Below are 15,081 nucleotides of genomic sequence, written 5' to 3'. Positions count from 1 at the left end.
TACTTACAGTCTACATATTCAGACTTTCTAATCTAACATATTCATCCTATCCTTTCCGAGGTAACGGGTTAAAAGAATCAACGTGTGTAGAATGACAGTTTAAAATGTCTTCTACGTCATATTATACACTCGTAGTTATGAATTTCTAAAACGTTTTCCAAATTTTTTTTTTTTATTGCACTGTACATAAATAAATAAAATATTTAAAATATGGTCATTTGTTTATTGGATAAAATATTTCTGGCCAAATTTTCTTTGACCATTTTTTCCTGGTTATTTAATGCGTGTCTGTTTTTACCACTTGTATTCATACCGATTTTTGGCTTAAAGATATTTTCCTTTAGTTGATTGTTATTTACCGTAATTTACCGGTAAATAACTAACATTTCCCAAAAATGAAACTATTTTCACTGTTTTTTTTTCTTTCTATAAGTTATAGTATATAAAGACTAAGGCTCGAGAACATTTATTATTTTATTTTTATGGTACGTTTTGATTTTATGGGGAATTTTTGCGAAGCTCCTGGGTCTATAGACAAGATTCAGCAAGCCGGTCTGACCAGAAAACATATTGCCGATGGCTAGATACAAATAAAACGCTGAAGTTGAAATAAAAAATGAGGCGCGGCGTAGTACTGACAAATAACGAGCGTTCTGCTAGTTCCCTGGTAGCCGGTGTCATTGCATGGCTCGGCCGGGACCGAAATGAGCATATCTTTTTACACAAGCCACGTTGCCGTCAGTGAAAATATTTAGTATCCTAACTAGGATGATTCACCATGTGCCCCTTGTAGAGAATGATGCGAATAAATGTCGTCGAAGACCGTCCGTCCGGGATCGCCGCTCCAACTGTTGAGTAGATCGAATACCAGGGTTCGAGCACATACGATTACTGTTTATTAATAACACACTGGCTGTTATTCTGACCACAACAGAATAGACTCGGCGCAACACTCACGCTGATGTTGTCCTGGTACTAGCAACGCGTAATAATCAAGAAAACTTCCTGATGTGTAACAATGAAAAAATGACGAAAAACTTAATAAAAACGACTTAATTAGTAAATAAATTAAACACGTGGGTAATGACCCTTGCAGTCAAAGCCTTAATAAATAATAATTCATAATAAAAAAATTTAATTACTCGATTAGTCAATTACACTACTTAAGAAGACTAACTAATACAAAAAACCCACCTACACAATTATTAATTATCAGAAATAATAATGGCTTTAGGTTATGAGTTTTCAGACCTCCCTTGATAATTATTAATTAAACGTAACTTAGTAATAAAAATTAAAAATATATACATACATTCAATACATTCCCAGAAAAATCCATCCAGCAAACCAAAAAAAAAAAAAATAGATTGAGAAAAATAATTGTTTTCATTATATAGGCCATTCATTCATTCATCATTGGGTACATTACACCAAAACGCGAAAGGTTAATAAACCGTTAAATATTTTGTATTATGAAAGTTTTGTTTTAAACTTTTTAAGGTTGTAATTAAAATAATGGTAGATTTTTTTGGTATTGAAAAACATAAGGTATGATTATTTGTTATTATTAACTTGCTATGGTTTCTTACATTTTATATACAACTTTCGATGGCCAATTTTAATTAGTTTTAATATTTAAAAATTAGCCCTTGCCGAGTTAAGGTTTTTTAAAATTATTTTTCTAAATAGTTAAAATAACTAAAGAAATATAATTATCATTAAAATAGAATACGAAGTAATTATCTTAAAACCCTAAACAATCTACGATTAATTAATTTTGTATTACAACACTTAAATATATTTTGTTTAACGATTTAGGAAAAGTTTGAATTTAATCCTCAATTTTAAGTAAAAATGAACTTATAGTTAATATAACAGTACTGAAAATGTATTTCAAGCATATATTGTTGTGTTGAACGCCAGAAAGTTATGAATGGCAGACTTAGTGGGTCAAAGTGCGTACAATTGGTGCGAGTGGTTCAGTGCCCTATCGATTTTGTTCGCACGAGTCCTGCATAATGTTCGTTCAATTTAGAGTGCATTATAGTATAAAATACACAGTCCTCGTCTGTAACGCAATAGCGACCTAACACTATTATAGTTGTAATTTTTGTCCTGCAGCGATAAGTTATTGTTTTTTCTAAGCGTTAAGTTTTATGGAATTAGTTAATTTAAATGTATTATTTTATTATAGGCGACATCGTTGTACGCATACACCGGGAACAGATGGATCTCCATTGAATTTGGAGCCTACGCCTGTACCAAAATTGTCGAGTTCCAACGAACAATATCAACCAATACCTCTTGAACGCATTGAAAGACCTACTTTGCACAGACTTAACACGGAACTAACGCTCAATGAAGGGAAAATTGAAAGCATCACGGCTTACCGGTCAGAGTACGAAGAGAAACACGCAGACCGCCAAACTCGGTTGGTATAATATTGTAAAAAAACGAAATTTAGTTAGCTTTGATTTTAATGTGTGTTTGGGTTTTTTTTTTACAGTTACAAATCGGTTGATCAAATTCAGCTCGAAGGTGATTACGCTCCACAAAGGCACAATGAATACCCTGGAACTCCAGGTGACCGTTTTGCACCCCGCAGACCGCAAGATAATTTAAAACCCGAAGGAGAATTCGAAAGGCCCGAAGCGCAAAAGTATGGGCCCGGGGAAAGAGCACCGATAATCAAGCATCCGGATAACTTAAGACCCGAAGGTAAATTTGAAAGACCTGAACGGCCCAAGGTGGAATCGGTGGAACGTCCGAAACAGATTAAGCCAACTGATAATTTAAAGCCAGAGGGCGACTTTGAAAGGCCAACGAAACCAAAAGTAGTACCAGCTGATCGTCAAAAACCGTTCAAGCCAAAAGACAATTTACAACCCGAAGGAGAATTCGATAGGCCGACTCAAGCCCAGCATGGACCTGGTGAACGAGCGCCAATAGTTAAACACCCTGATAATTTAAAGCCAGAAGGGGACTTTGTTAGACCTACACCTAATAAGTATGCACCCGGCGATAGAGCCCCAATAGTTAAACACCCTGATAATTTAAAACCTGAAGGAGAATTCGACAGACCAAAACCGCAGGAAGCGCCGAAGCCAGGAGAAAGGGCACATATGAAAAAACCAGATGACAACTTACATCCCGAAGGACAATTCTACGGAGAAAGGACAGTGACTAAGTTTGTAAAAGGAGAAAGAGCCGAAGTTCGTCGTCACGAAGATCACTTAATAATTGGTGGAGAATTTACAGGTATTTATTTTACATTTAAATCCAAATAATTAAACAAATGTTAGGAGAATAAAAAGAGCAAAATCAGCTAAAGTTTTGAAAACAGATTTGATTTTTCAAAACTTCCTTAAGAGAACGTCATACCATTTAAAAATAACCGTAAAAACGTGTTTAGGAAAAGCGTGTAGGTCTTAGTAAAATAATCATAAAAAAATTATTTGATATCTTAAAAATAGAAAAACTTTAACTAGGTTCTCTCGTCAGTTTTTTTCGATAACTTAAATTTTACCTCTAATACGCAAGCACTTAAAAAAGTAAAAAAATGTCAGAAACAAACAATAAACTGTGAAAGTTTGATTAATAATATAAAAAAAGCCAACGAGAGAACCCAGATCCATTATTTTAAATATGAAAAAAAATTGTCTACGGTTATTATTTAGTCAATAGTAGAGAATATGCGTAGCCATGTTTATATGAAAAAAATCTTTTAAATCGGTGTCAAGGATACTGTAATAGACCAAAAAATAATTTAATTTAAACTACAAAAAACTAAACTAATATTTACGCATCACAGTTTAACTATTAAGTTAAGATTTTGTAAAAAAATGCCTATACTTTGCTCCTTAAAAAAGGGCGGGGTGACGTTCTCTTAATGCATCGATTGAAATACATTTTTTATTTTCGTGTGTTATGTTTCAAATAGACATAATAAATTAACTAAAACTCATTTTAAAATTGTGCCACGATATGGATCAATTGTAAACGTTAGGAATAATCCAAATAATTTTGTTTTCAAAACATAAATCGTAGTATTCTTAGGAACTATTCGAAGTAAATTTAGTGTACAAAATAATGACCGTAGCCGTTAAAAAGGTTAAAATAAAATATAAAATTAATTACAAACATTAGGTTAATGTAGTTTTATTGTAAAAACTGCCTATACAATGCGCCTTAATTAATGCTAGAGTAGAGGCCTCGTAAGGATTAAATTAGTTTTTATCCTTTTTTGGATACAAAATAGTTATATTATGTTTGGCAGTTAAGGCGATTGCATGTGGTCTGTTTTTAAGAATTTTGTGTAGGCAATATTTAAGTAAAAAGCGGTTTTAATACAATTTGACCATGTCAATTAATTTATCGGTTAATTTGCTTAAGCTTCAAGGTATTATTTTTAATTTATATACATTTTTCTATGAGTAAAAGTACTTTGGCTACTTTAATATGTTATGTAGGAAGCCGAATTTTCATTAGAAAAATTCAGATTCTCTTAATTAATTAAATTAAATTTGCAGTTTTTCCAATATTAAATTCCAACTTTTTTACATAAAAATACAAAAAGTCAAATATATGTATCCAACACGACTTAGCAAAGTTGCTAAAGAACTTCCGCATCTTTAAAAAATTAAATTCCAACCATCCTAATTAGTCAAAATTTTGTCTGGCTTGTTGGTCTAAAGCGCCAAAAAAACAGACTGCATGCAATTCCCTTAAGCATAATAAAAAAAACTGAAAAATTAAAATTGTATAAAAACATTTAATACCGTTTGAAAGTCAATAATATTATAATAGTTATATTATGAATAATGATTACCATCGATATTTACTGTGTTCATTCTTTTACCTATTGTTTTGCTTAAATTGAATTTATCGCTTTCAGACTCGTAGATATACTGTAATTTTTTGTGTGACCATATTTTGTACCAAATATAAATGGTTATTTTTAATAATATGTTCAATATGATAAAATTTACTTTAGTTGTTTGCTCATTGACATCGTTTTTTTTTATTTTTTAAAACATATATTGTTTATTATTTTAGATGTCACCACTCAGAAAATAGAATTCACTGGTGAAACATCCGAAAGGCCCAGAATGATACGCCGTAATACATGGACAAAGCTTGAAGGGGATATCTTGGTAAGATCCTAAAAATACGTAATTTGAATGGATAAAGTATTATTTAAGTGTTTTGATTTAGGCGGTGCCCAAAAATACAGAAGAATATCCTGAACGAACTATCGTCAAACAAGAAAAAGGTAAAAAAAAAGTTGATACATTAAATATAACTACCGGCGAGTTTTACTCAAACACATCATCTAACGATACATATCAGAGGCATGATGTAAAGAGAACAGATATAATAAAAAAGAGAAGTGATAATTTAATTTGCGAGGGAGATATGTCATTTGAGACTTCAAAGACATCTGAATATACTCCAAAAACTACAGAAATCGAAAAACCCGTCCGAAGACGTACATGGACAAAACAAGATGGAGAAATATTCTTTCAAACGACATCTTCAGAAGTATTTAAACAACACAGTAACACTGATATAAGACATCAAGTCATAAAACACAAAGATAACTTGAAAATAGAAGGTACATTTGATGACACAACACACTCTAAACAAAATTATAAAAGTGTTAAAACTGAAAAACCAAAACAAATAAAGCCGGTTGATAATTTGAAACCCGAGGGCGAATTTGATAGACCTACAAAAGATAAATACAGACCAGCAGATAGACCAAAACAGATAAAGCCACAAGATAATCTCAAGCCTGAAGGAGATTTCCAAAGGCCAGAACATAAAAAGGTACAAAAGGCCGACAAACGAAAACCTATTAAACCAACGGATAATTTGAAACCAGAAGGTGAGTTTGAAAGGCCAAAACAAAAAGAATATGAAACAGCAGAGAGACCTAAACAAATTAAACCATTTGATAATTTGAAACCAGAAGGAGAATTCGAACGCCCTGTGTATGAAAAGTTCGAACCAGGTGAACGACCATCACCATTTAAACCAACGCACAATTTAAAACCAGAAGGAGATTTTGAAAAACGTGTTCCTCAAAAGGTCGGTCCTGGAGACAGGGCTCCAATTGTTAAACCTAAAGATAACTTATACCCAGAGGGTGAATTCCAACGTCCTATACCAGCAGAGTTCCAACCATCTGAAAGACCAAAACAAGTGAGGCCCCATGATAATTTGTATCCTGAAGGTGAATTTGATAGGCCCGAATATAAAGAGTTTACACCAGCTGAACGCCCTAAACAATTTAAACCCTACGACAACCTTAAGCCTGAAGGGGAATTCGAACGACCTGTACATGAAAAGTTCAAACCAAGTGAACGCCCAACGGCATTTAAACCAACGGATAATTTGAAACCAGAAGGAGATTTTGAAAAACGTATTCCTCAGAAAGTCGGTCCTGGAGACAGGGCTCCAATTGTTAAACCTAAAGATAATCTGTATCCAGAGGGTGAATTCCAACGTCCTATACCAGAAGAGTTCCAACCATCTGAAAGACCAAAACAAGTGAGGCCGCATGATAATTTGTATCCTGAGGGCGAATTTGAAAGGCCCGAATATAAAGAGTTTACACCAGCTGAACGCCCTAAACAATTTAAACCCTACGACAACCTTAAGCCTGAAGGGGAATTCGAACGACCTGTACATGGAAAGTTCAAACCAAGTGAACGCCCAACAGCATTTAAACCAACGGATAATTTGAAACCAGAAGGAGATTTTGAAAAACGTATTCCTCAGAAAGTCGGTCCTGGAGACAGGGCTCCAATTGTTAAACCTAAAGATAACTTATACCCAGAGGGTGAATTCCAACGTCCTATACCAGCAGAGTTCCAACCATCTGAAAGACCAAAACAAGTGAGGCCCCATGATAATTTGTATCCTGAAGGTGAATTTGAAAGGCCCCAATATAAAGAGTTTACACCAGCTGAACGCCCTAAACAATTTAAACCCTACGACAACCTTAAGCCTGAAGGGGAATTCGAACGACCTGTACATGAAAAATTCAAACCAAGTGAACGTCCAGCGGCATTTAAACCAACTGACAATTTGAAACCAGAAGGAGATTTTGAGAAACGTGTTCCTCAAAAGTCGGTCCTGGAGACAGGGCTCCAATTGTTAAACCTAAAGATAACTTATACCCAGAGGGTGAATTCCAACGTCCTATACCAGAAGAGTTCCAACCATCTGAAAGACCAAAACAAGTGAGGCCGCATGATAATTTGTATCCTGAAGGCGAATTTGAAAGGCCCGAATATAAAGAGTTTACACCAGCTGAACGCCCTAAACAATTTAAACCCTACGACAACCTTAAGCCTGAAGGGGAATTCGAACGACCTGTACATGAAAAATTCAAACCAAGTGAACGCCCAGCGGCATTTAAACCAACGGATAATTTGAAACCAGAAGGAGATTTTGAAAAACGTGTTCCTCAAAAGGTCGGTCCTGGAGACAGGGCTCCAATTGTTAAACCTAAAGATAACTTATACCCAGAGGGTGAATTTCAACGTCCTAAACCAGAAGAGTTCCAACCATCTGAAAGACCAAAACAAGTGAGGCCGCATGATAATTTGTATCCTGAGGGCGAATTTGAAAGGCCCGAATATAAAGAGTTTACACCAGCTGAACGCCCTAAACAATTTAAACCCTACGACAACCTTAAGCCTGAAGGGGAATTCGAACGACCTGTACATGAAAAGTTCAAACCAAGTGAACGCCCTACGGCATTTAAACCAACGGATAATTTGAAACCAGAAGGAGATTTTGAAAAACGTGTTCCTCAAAAGGTCGGTCCTGGAGACAGGGCTCCAATTGTTAAACCTAAAGATAACTTATACCCAGAGGGTGAATTCCAACGTCCTAAACCAGAAGAGTTCCAACCATCTGAAAGACCAAAACAAGTGAGGCCGCATGATAATTTGTATCCTGAGGGCGAATTTGAAAGGCCCGAATATAAAGAGTTTACACCAGCTGAACGCCCTAAACAATTTAAACCCTACGACAACCTTAAGCCTGAAGGGGAATTCGAACGACCTGTACATGAAAAGTTCAAACCAAGTGAACGCCCAACGGCATTCAAACCAACGGACAATTTGAAACCAGAAGGAGATTTTGAAAAACGTGTTCCTCAAAAGGTCGGTCCTGGAGACAGGGCTCCAATTGTTAAACCTAAAGATAACTTATACCCAGAGGGTGAATTCCAACGTCCTAAACCAGAAGAATTCCAACCATCTGAAAGACCAAAACAAGTGAGGCCGCATGATAATTTGTATCCTGAGGGTGAATTTGAAAGGCCCGAATATAAAGAGTTTACACCAGCTGAACGCCCTAAACAATTTAAACCCTACGACAACCTTAAGCCTGAAGGGGAATTCGAACGACCTGTACATGAAAAGTTCAAACCAAGTGAACGCCCAACGGCATTCAAACCAACGGACAATTTGAAACCAGAAGGAGATTTTGAAAAACGTGTTCCTCAAAAGGTCGGTCCTGGAGACAGGGCTCCAATTGTTAAACCTAAAGATAACTTATACCCAGAGGGTGAATTCCAACGTCCTAAACCAGAAGAGTTCCAACCATCTGAAAGACCAAAACAAGTGAGGCCGCATGATAATTTGTATCCTGAGGGCGAATTTGAAAGGCCCGAATATAAAGAGTTTACACCAGCTGAACGCCCTAAACAATTTAAACCCTACGACAACCTTAAGCCTGAAGGGGAATTCGAACGACCTGTACATGAAAAATTCAAACCAAGTGAACGCCCAACGGCATTCAAACCAACGGACAATTTGAAACCAGAAGGAGATTTTGAAAAACGTGTTCCTCAAAAGGTCGGTCCTGGAGACAGGGCTCCAATTGTTAAACCTAAAGATAACTTATACCCAGAGGGTGAATTCCAACGTCCTATACCAGAAGAGTTCCAACCATCTGAAAGACCAAAACAAGTGAGGCCGCATGATAATTTGTATCCTGAAGGTGAATTTGAAAGGCCCGAATATAAAGAGTTTACACCAGCTGAACGCCCTAAACAATTTAAACCCTACGACAACCTTAAGCCTGAAGGGGAATTCGAACGACCTGTACATGAAAAGTTCAAACCAAGTGAACGCCCAACGGCATTTAAACCAACGGATAATTTGAAACCAGAAGGAGATTTTGAAAAACGTGTTCCTCAAAAGGTCGGTCCTGGAGACAGGGCTCCAATTGTTAAACCTAAAGATAACTTATACCCAGAGGGTGAATTCAACGTCCTAACCAGAAGATTCCACCATCTGAAAGACCAAAACAAGTGAGGCCCATGATAATTTGTATCCTGAGGGAATTTGAAAGGCCCAATATAAAGAGTTTACACCAGCTGAACGCCCTAAACAATTTAAACCCTACGACAACCTTAAGCCTGAAGGGGAATTCGAACGACCTGTACATGAAAAATTCAAACCAAGTGAACGCCCAACGGCATTTAAACCAACGGACAATTTGAAACCAGAAGGAGATTTTGAAAAACGTGTTCCTCAGAAAGTCGGTCCTGGAGACAGGGCTCCAATTGTTAAACCTAAAGATAATCTGTATCCAGAGGGTGAATTCCAACGTCCTATACCAGAAGAGTTCCAACCATCTGAAAGACCAAAACAAGTGAGGCCCCATGATAATTTGTATCCTGAAGGTGAATTTGAAAGGCCCGAATATAAAGAGTTTACACCAGCTGAACGCCCTAAACAATTTAAACCCTACGACAACCTTAAGCCTGAAGGGGAATTCGAACGACCTGTACATGAAAAATTCAAACCAAGTGAACGCCCAACGGCATTTAAACCAACGGATAATTTGAAACCAGAAGGAGATTTTGAAAAACGTGTTCCTCAAAAGTCGGTCCTGGAGACAGGGCTCCAATTGTTAAACCTAAAGATAATCTGTATCCAGAGGGTGAATTCCAACGTCCTATACCAGAAGAGTTCCAACCATCTGAAAGACCAAAACAAGTGAGGCCCCATGATAATTTGTATCCTGAAGGTGAATTTGAAAGGCCCGAATATAAAGAGTTTACACCAGCTGAACGCCCTAAACAATTTAAACCCTACGACAACCTTAAGCCTGAAGGGGAATTCGAACGACCTGTACATGAAAAATTCAAACCAAGTGAACGCCCAACGGCATTTAAACCAACGGATAATTTGAAACCAGAAGGAGATTTTGAAAAACGTGTTCCTCAGAAAGTCGGTCCTGGAGACAGGGCTCCAATTGTTAAACCTAAAGATAATCTGTATCCAGAGGGTGAATTCCAACGTCCTATACCAGCAGAGTTCCAACCATCTGAAAGACCAAAACAAGTGAGGCCCCATGATAATTTGTATCCTGAAGGTGAATTTGAAAGGCCCCAATATAAAGAGTTTACACCAGCTGAACGCCCTAAACAATTTAAACCCTACGACAACCTTAAGCCTGAAGGGGAATTCGAACGACCTGTACATGAAAAATTCAAACCAAGTGAACGCCCTACGGCATTTAAACCAACGGATAATTTGAAACCAGAAGGAGATTTTGAAAAACGTGTTCCTCAAAAGGTCGGTCCTGGAGACAGGGCTCCAATTGTTAAACCTAAAGATAACTTATACCCAGAGGGTGAATTTCAACGTCCTAAACCAGAAGAGTTCCAACCATCTGAAAGACCAAAACAAGTGAGGCCGCATGATAATTTGTATCCTGAGGGCGAATTTGAAAGGCCCGAATATAAAGAGTTTACACCAGCTGAACGCCCTAAACAATTTAAACCCTACGACAACCTTAAGCCTGAAGGGGAATTCGAACGACCTGTACATGAAAAGTTCAAACCAAGTGAACGCCCAACGGCATTTAAACCAACGGACAATTTGAAACCAGAAGGAGATTTTGAAAAACGTGTTCCTCAAAAGGTCGGTCCTGGAGACAGGGCTCCAATTGTTAAACCTAAAGATAATCTGTACCCAGAGGGTGAATTCCAACGTCCTAAGACAGAAGAATTCCAGCCATCTGAAAGACCAAAGCAAGTAAAGCCTCATGATAATTTGTACCCCGAGGGAGAATTCCAGAGACCAATTCCAAATGAGTATCAACCATCAGAGAGACCTAAACAAATTAAACCATTTGATAATTTGAAACCAGAAGGTGAATTCGAACGCCCTGTACATGAAAAGTTTAAAGCAGGTGAACGCCCAACGGCAATTAAACCAACCGACAATTTGAAACCAGAAGGAGATTTTGAAAAACGTGTTCCTCAGAAGGTTGGTCCTGGAGACAGGGCTCCAATTGTTAAACCTAAAGATAACTTATATCCAGAGGGTGAATTCCAGCGTCCCACGCTAGATAAATTCCAGCCATCAGAAAGGCCAAAGCCGGTCAAGCCGCAGGATAATTTATATCCGGAGGGTAAATTTGAAAGACCATTACATCAGACATTTACTCCTGCAGAACGTCCTAAACAAGTTATACCCAAAGACAACCTAAAACCTGAAGGAGACTTTGAAAAACGCGTACCTCACTTGGTCGGTCCTGGTGACAGGGCACCAATTGTTAAACCAAAAGATAATCTTAAATCTGAAGGCAAGTTAGATACTTCTTACTTAAAAAATAAATCGGAGGTATCTGTTGGGGAGAGAGCTGTAGTTCATGTTCACGAAGACAATTTAAAAATGACTGGAGAACATCATTTTTTGAAGAAAGATGATTATGTGGCAAAAACCGTGGCACGGTCTGAAATAATTAAAAGAGAAGATAATTTAAGAATGGAAGGTGAGTTTATTGATACACACAGAAGAACTGATTTTTCTGCTTCAAAAGGCGTACGATCTGAAGTGGTGCGACATGTTGATAATCTTAAAATTGAAGGAGAATTTGTAGATATGAGATCTAGAAACGATTTTATTAAACATGATGTTAAAAAAGTATCTTCGATTGTTAAACATGAAGACAATCTTAAACTTGAAGGTGTATTTGAAAAAAGGGTGCTTCAAAAAACCGGACCAGGTGATCGAGCTCCAATGAAAAAGCCTATAGACAATCTTAAACCAGAAGGTAAATTTGAAAGACCTACTCCAGATCTATATATGCCTGGAGAGAGACCTCAGCAAGTTAGACATCCTGATAATTTGAAACCAGAAGGGGATTTCGAAAAAAGGGTTCCTCAAAATGTTGGACCCGGTGACCGAGCGCCTATAGTTAGGCCTATAGATAATCTTAAACCTGAGGGAGCATTTGAAAGGCCTTCTCCGGGTTATTACATGCCGGCCGAGCGTCCTCAACAAGTTCGGCATCCTGATAATTTAAAACCAGAAGGTGATTTTGAAAAAAGAATCCCTCATAAAGTTGGACCTGGAGATCGAGCTCCAGTTGTTAAGCCAAGAGATAATCTTAAACCAGAAGGCAAATTTGAAAGGCCATCACCCGATCTTTACAGACATGGTGAACGTCCCCAACAAATTAGACATCCTGACAATTTAAGACTGGAAGGTGATTTTGAAAAAAGAGTTCATCATAAGGTCGGTTCTGGCGATCGTGCTTCTGTGGTTAGGCCTAAAGACAACCTTAGGCCAGAAGGTAAATTTGAAAGACCTTCTCCAGATCAATATAGTCCTGGGGAGCGGCCTCATCAAGTTAGACATCCCGATAATTTAAGACCAGAAGGAGAATTCGAAAAAAGAGTTCCTCAAAAGGTTGGCCCTGGTGACCGAGCTCCTATAGTTAAGCCTACAGATAATCTGAAGCCAGAAGGGGAATTTGATAGGCCTACTACAAGTCAGTATAAACCAGCAGAGCGGCCTCAACAAGTTCGGCATCCTGATAATTTAAGACCAGAGGGTGACTTTGAAAAACGGGTTGTACAAAAAGTGAACGTCAGTGAACGTGTTCAGGGAAAGAAACCACAAGACAATTTACGTATGGAAGGAGAGTTCGAAAAACGAGAAAAACTGTTTACAGTCCGCAAAGTGGAACAAGCAGTTATCAGAAAACATGCTGATAATTTAAAATTGGAAGGTGAAATGCATTATGGTGTTAACTACAACCATTCTGAACAAAATAAAATTGATAGTGGAGTTGTTCAACATCAACAAGTTCACACTACTAATACTAATGCAGTATCTCAAACTTCTGTACATAAACAGCAACATAGCATTATAAACAGTAGGGCCCATATAGAATCTCAGATTTCTCTAAACTGTGATGAACGAAATTTATCCGAAAACCGAGTAGCTCAACAAGGTCATTTGCACGCCAGTAGTGAAAATATTCAAAACAGTCGTAATTTAAATGAACTTGCAACAAAGCAATCTTCAGATGAGACTTTTAGAAAGAGTTTAAAATCTGAAGAACACGTCGGAAAAGTCGAAAGAAAAAAATGGGAAACTGTACAAAAAAGAGATTACTTACAAAGTTCAGTTACTAATTTAAATTCATCTAGGCAGATGTCTTCTTCAAGACAGCACCTTCACAAAATAGGAGATCAAAGATATGCCGATGATAACATAAGTCACCAGTATGATCAGAATCTCCATAAGTCATCGCAACACCTTCATAATTATAATCGGACGTCAAGATCATCGAATGAAAATATCTCGTCCTCTTCCAGAAATGAGGACTACTCCTCACTTCGGCCGAATAATTCGAACCAAAGTAGTACGCAGTATGCATCTCATAACCTATTTGGCAATAATAAATACCAAATGTCAAACTCGTCCACTAACCAGTCCAGCCATCAAAATACAAGTGGTCGTATAGAAAGTAACGGTCGTGTATCGTCTTCACAAACATCTTCTTCCATAAGTAAAGATCAAGTTCGTCGCCCTGAAAGTTTTGTTATCGGTATATCTGATACAAAGTCTCAACACGCTAACCGGAATACTTCGTCTATACAGAAGAGTTCAAACCAGTCATCAACGAGCCAATACAATCAGTACACGGCGAAAGCTGAAACAAGCGGGCAGCTTACAAGTAGTGGAAGCAAGACGTATGAATCGAGTTTAAGAGATAATCAATCATCAAGAACTAATGAGCTACTTAACAAAAATGATAGGTTCGGTGGTAGCCAAAGTCAAACAAACAGTCAAGTTATCCACGGCAGAAGCAACGTACACGAATCCAGTTCAAGAGATAGCCGATCGTCAAAAACGAATGAACTGTTCAGCAAGAACGATCAAAGGCAAAGTCACATGGACACCGGTTCCAATAATTTCGAAATGCATTCGTCTCAACAAAAATCTGAAAACACCTCGAAGCGAGCATACGAAGTAAAGAGTTACTCTACGGCTACATATAGGAAATCGTTACACAGCACTAGCTCGAACGTACTGAATCTTGATTCTGTAGCCACGGACCGTAGAAATTACAACGACGAATCACATCACCGCAAGTCGGTCATCAGTTCCAATACCGATTTAAGCAATAAGATTTTTCACCGCAAAGGTGACGTAACACACGTCGAAGCGCCGCATACGACTTCAACAGCCGCTGCTGCACAAAGAAAAAGCATCAACACGTTGGATTCTGGCTTGGTAGCAGTTGCCCAGGACAACCGAAACAGTCTTAGTTCTTTGCACAGACATGAGCGGGTTACCAGATCATCGAATAGGTCTCATATAACATTGGGCGATTCATCAATGGAGTCGAGCACAAGCCATTACAAGAACGAATACAAGCCGAGGGTGACGGGACCGTGTCCCGTTCCGTTAATCGAAAGAAACCAGGCTCCGTTTAGGCACACTAGGGACACGAAAACCCATAAGTTCTACAAACACACAACCGATACAGACGGAGATCGTAAATGAATATTGTAAGTACTCTTACAATTACCCTATGCATATTGTTGAATTAAAAATATTAAATTATCCCAATTGAAAATAGATAATGCTTTTAAAATTATCCGTTTTTGTGCAAAAACAAAGGTTATCATATAATGATAACCTTTAGACATCTTTAAACATACTTATCATTTAAACATAGTACAACAGAAAGCTAAAATAACAGAAAACTTATGCTACACTTTCGCGAAGATTTTTTTTTAATTTCACG

The 15,081-nt window shown here is 37.6% G+C and overlaps 1 protein-coding gene across 50 annotated transcripts in view; it reads left to right on the top strand.

The window, feature by feature from the left end:
• The window catches only part of LOC126840944 (titin-like), a 28,938-nt gene that overhangs the window by 12,246 nt on the left and 1,611 nt on the right, over positions 1–15,081 (top strand). For 2 of the 50 annotated variants that reach the window (XM_050577002.1, XM_050576984.1), the window contains 8 exons: positions 2,195–2,431; positions 2,507–3,258; positions 5,056–5,153; positions 5,215–6,124; positions 7,168–7,515; positions 8,560–8,907; positions 9,943–10,290; positions 10,639–14,842. In XM_050577002.1, coding sequence (XP_050432959.1) covers positions 2,195–2,431; positions 2,507–3,258; positions 5,056–5,153; positions 5,215–6,124; positions 7,168–7,515; positions 8,560–8,907; positions 9,943–10,290; positions 10,639–14,837 — 7,240 coding nt within the window. In that variant the 3' untranslated portion in view covers positions 14,838–14,842. Of the gene's footprint in view, positions 1–2,194; positions 2,432–2,506; positions 3,259–5,055; positions 5,154–5,214; positions 6,236–6,472; positions 6,686–7,005; positions 7,034–7,167; positions 7,516–7,728; positions 7,864–8,076; positions 9,256–9,432; positions 9,809–9,942; positions 10,291–10,401; positions 14,843–15,081 lie in introns of all 50 variants that reach the window. The other 48 variants (XM_050576998.1, XM_050576997.1, XM_050577033.1 and 45 more) reach the window with 48 other exon arrangements.

Source organism: Adelges cooleyi, unplaced genomic scaffold (assembly GCF_023614345.1).
Source record: "Adelges cooleyi isolate 19-005CV unplaced genomic scaffold, UGA_ACOO_1.1 ACOO_flye_CR_arks_rails_tigmint_CR_PRNA_376, whole genome shotgun sequence".
NCBI lineage: Eukaryota > Metazoa > Arthropoda > Insecta > Hemiptera > Adelgidae > Adelges > Adelges cooleyi.
Note: the sequence above shows the minus strand (reverse complement) of the source record. Positions and strands in the feature narration are given on the sequence as shown.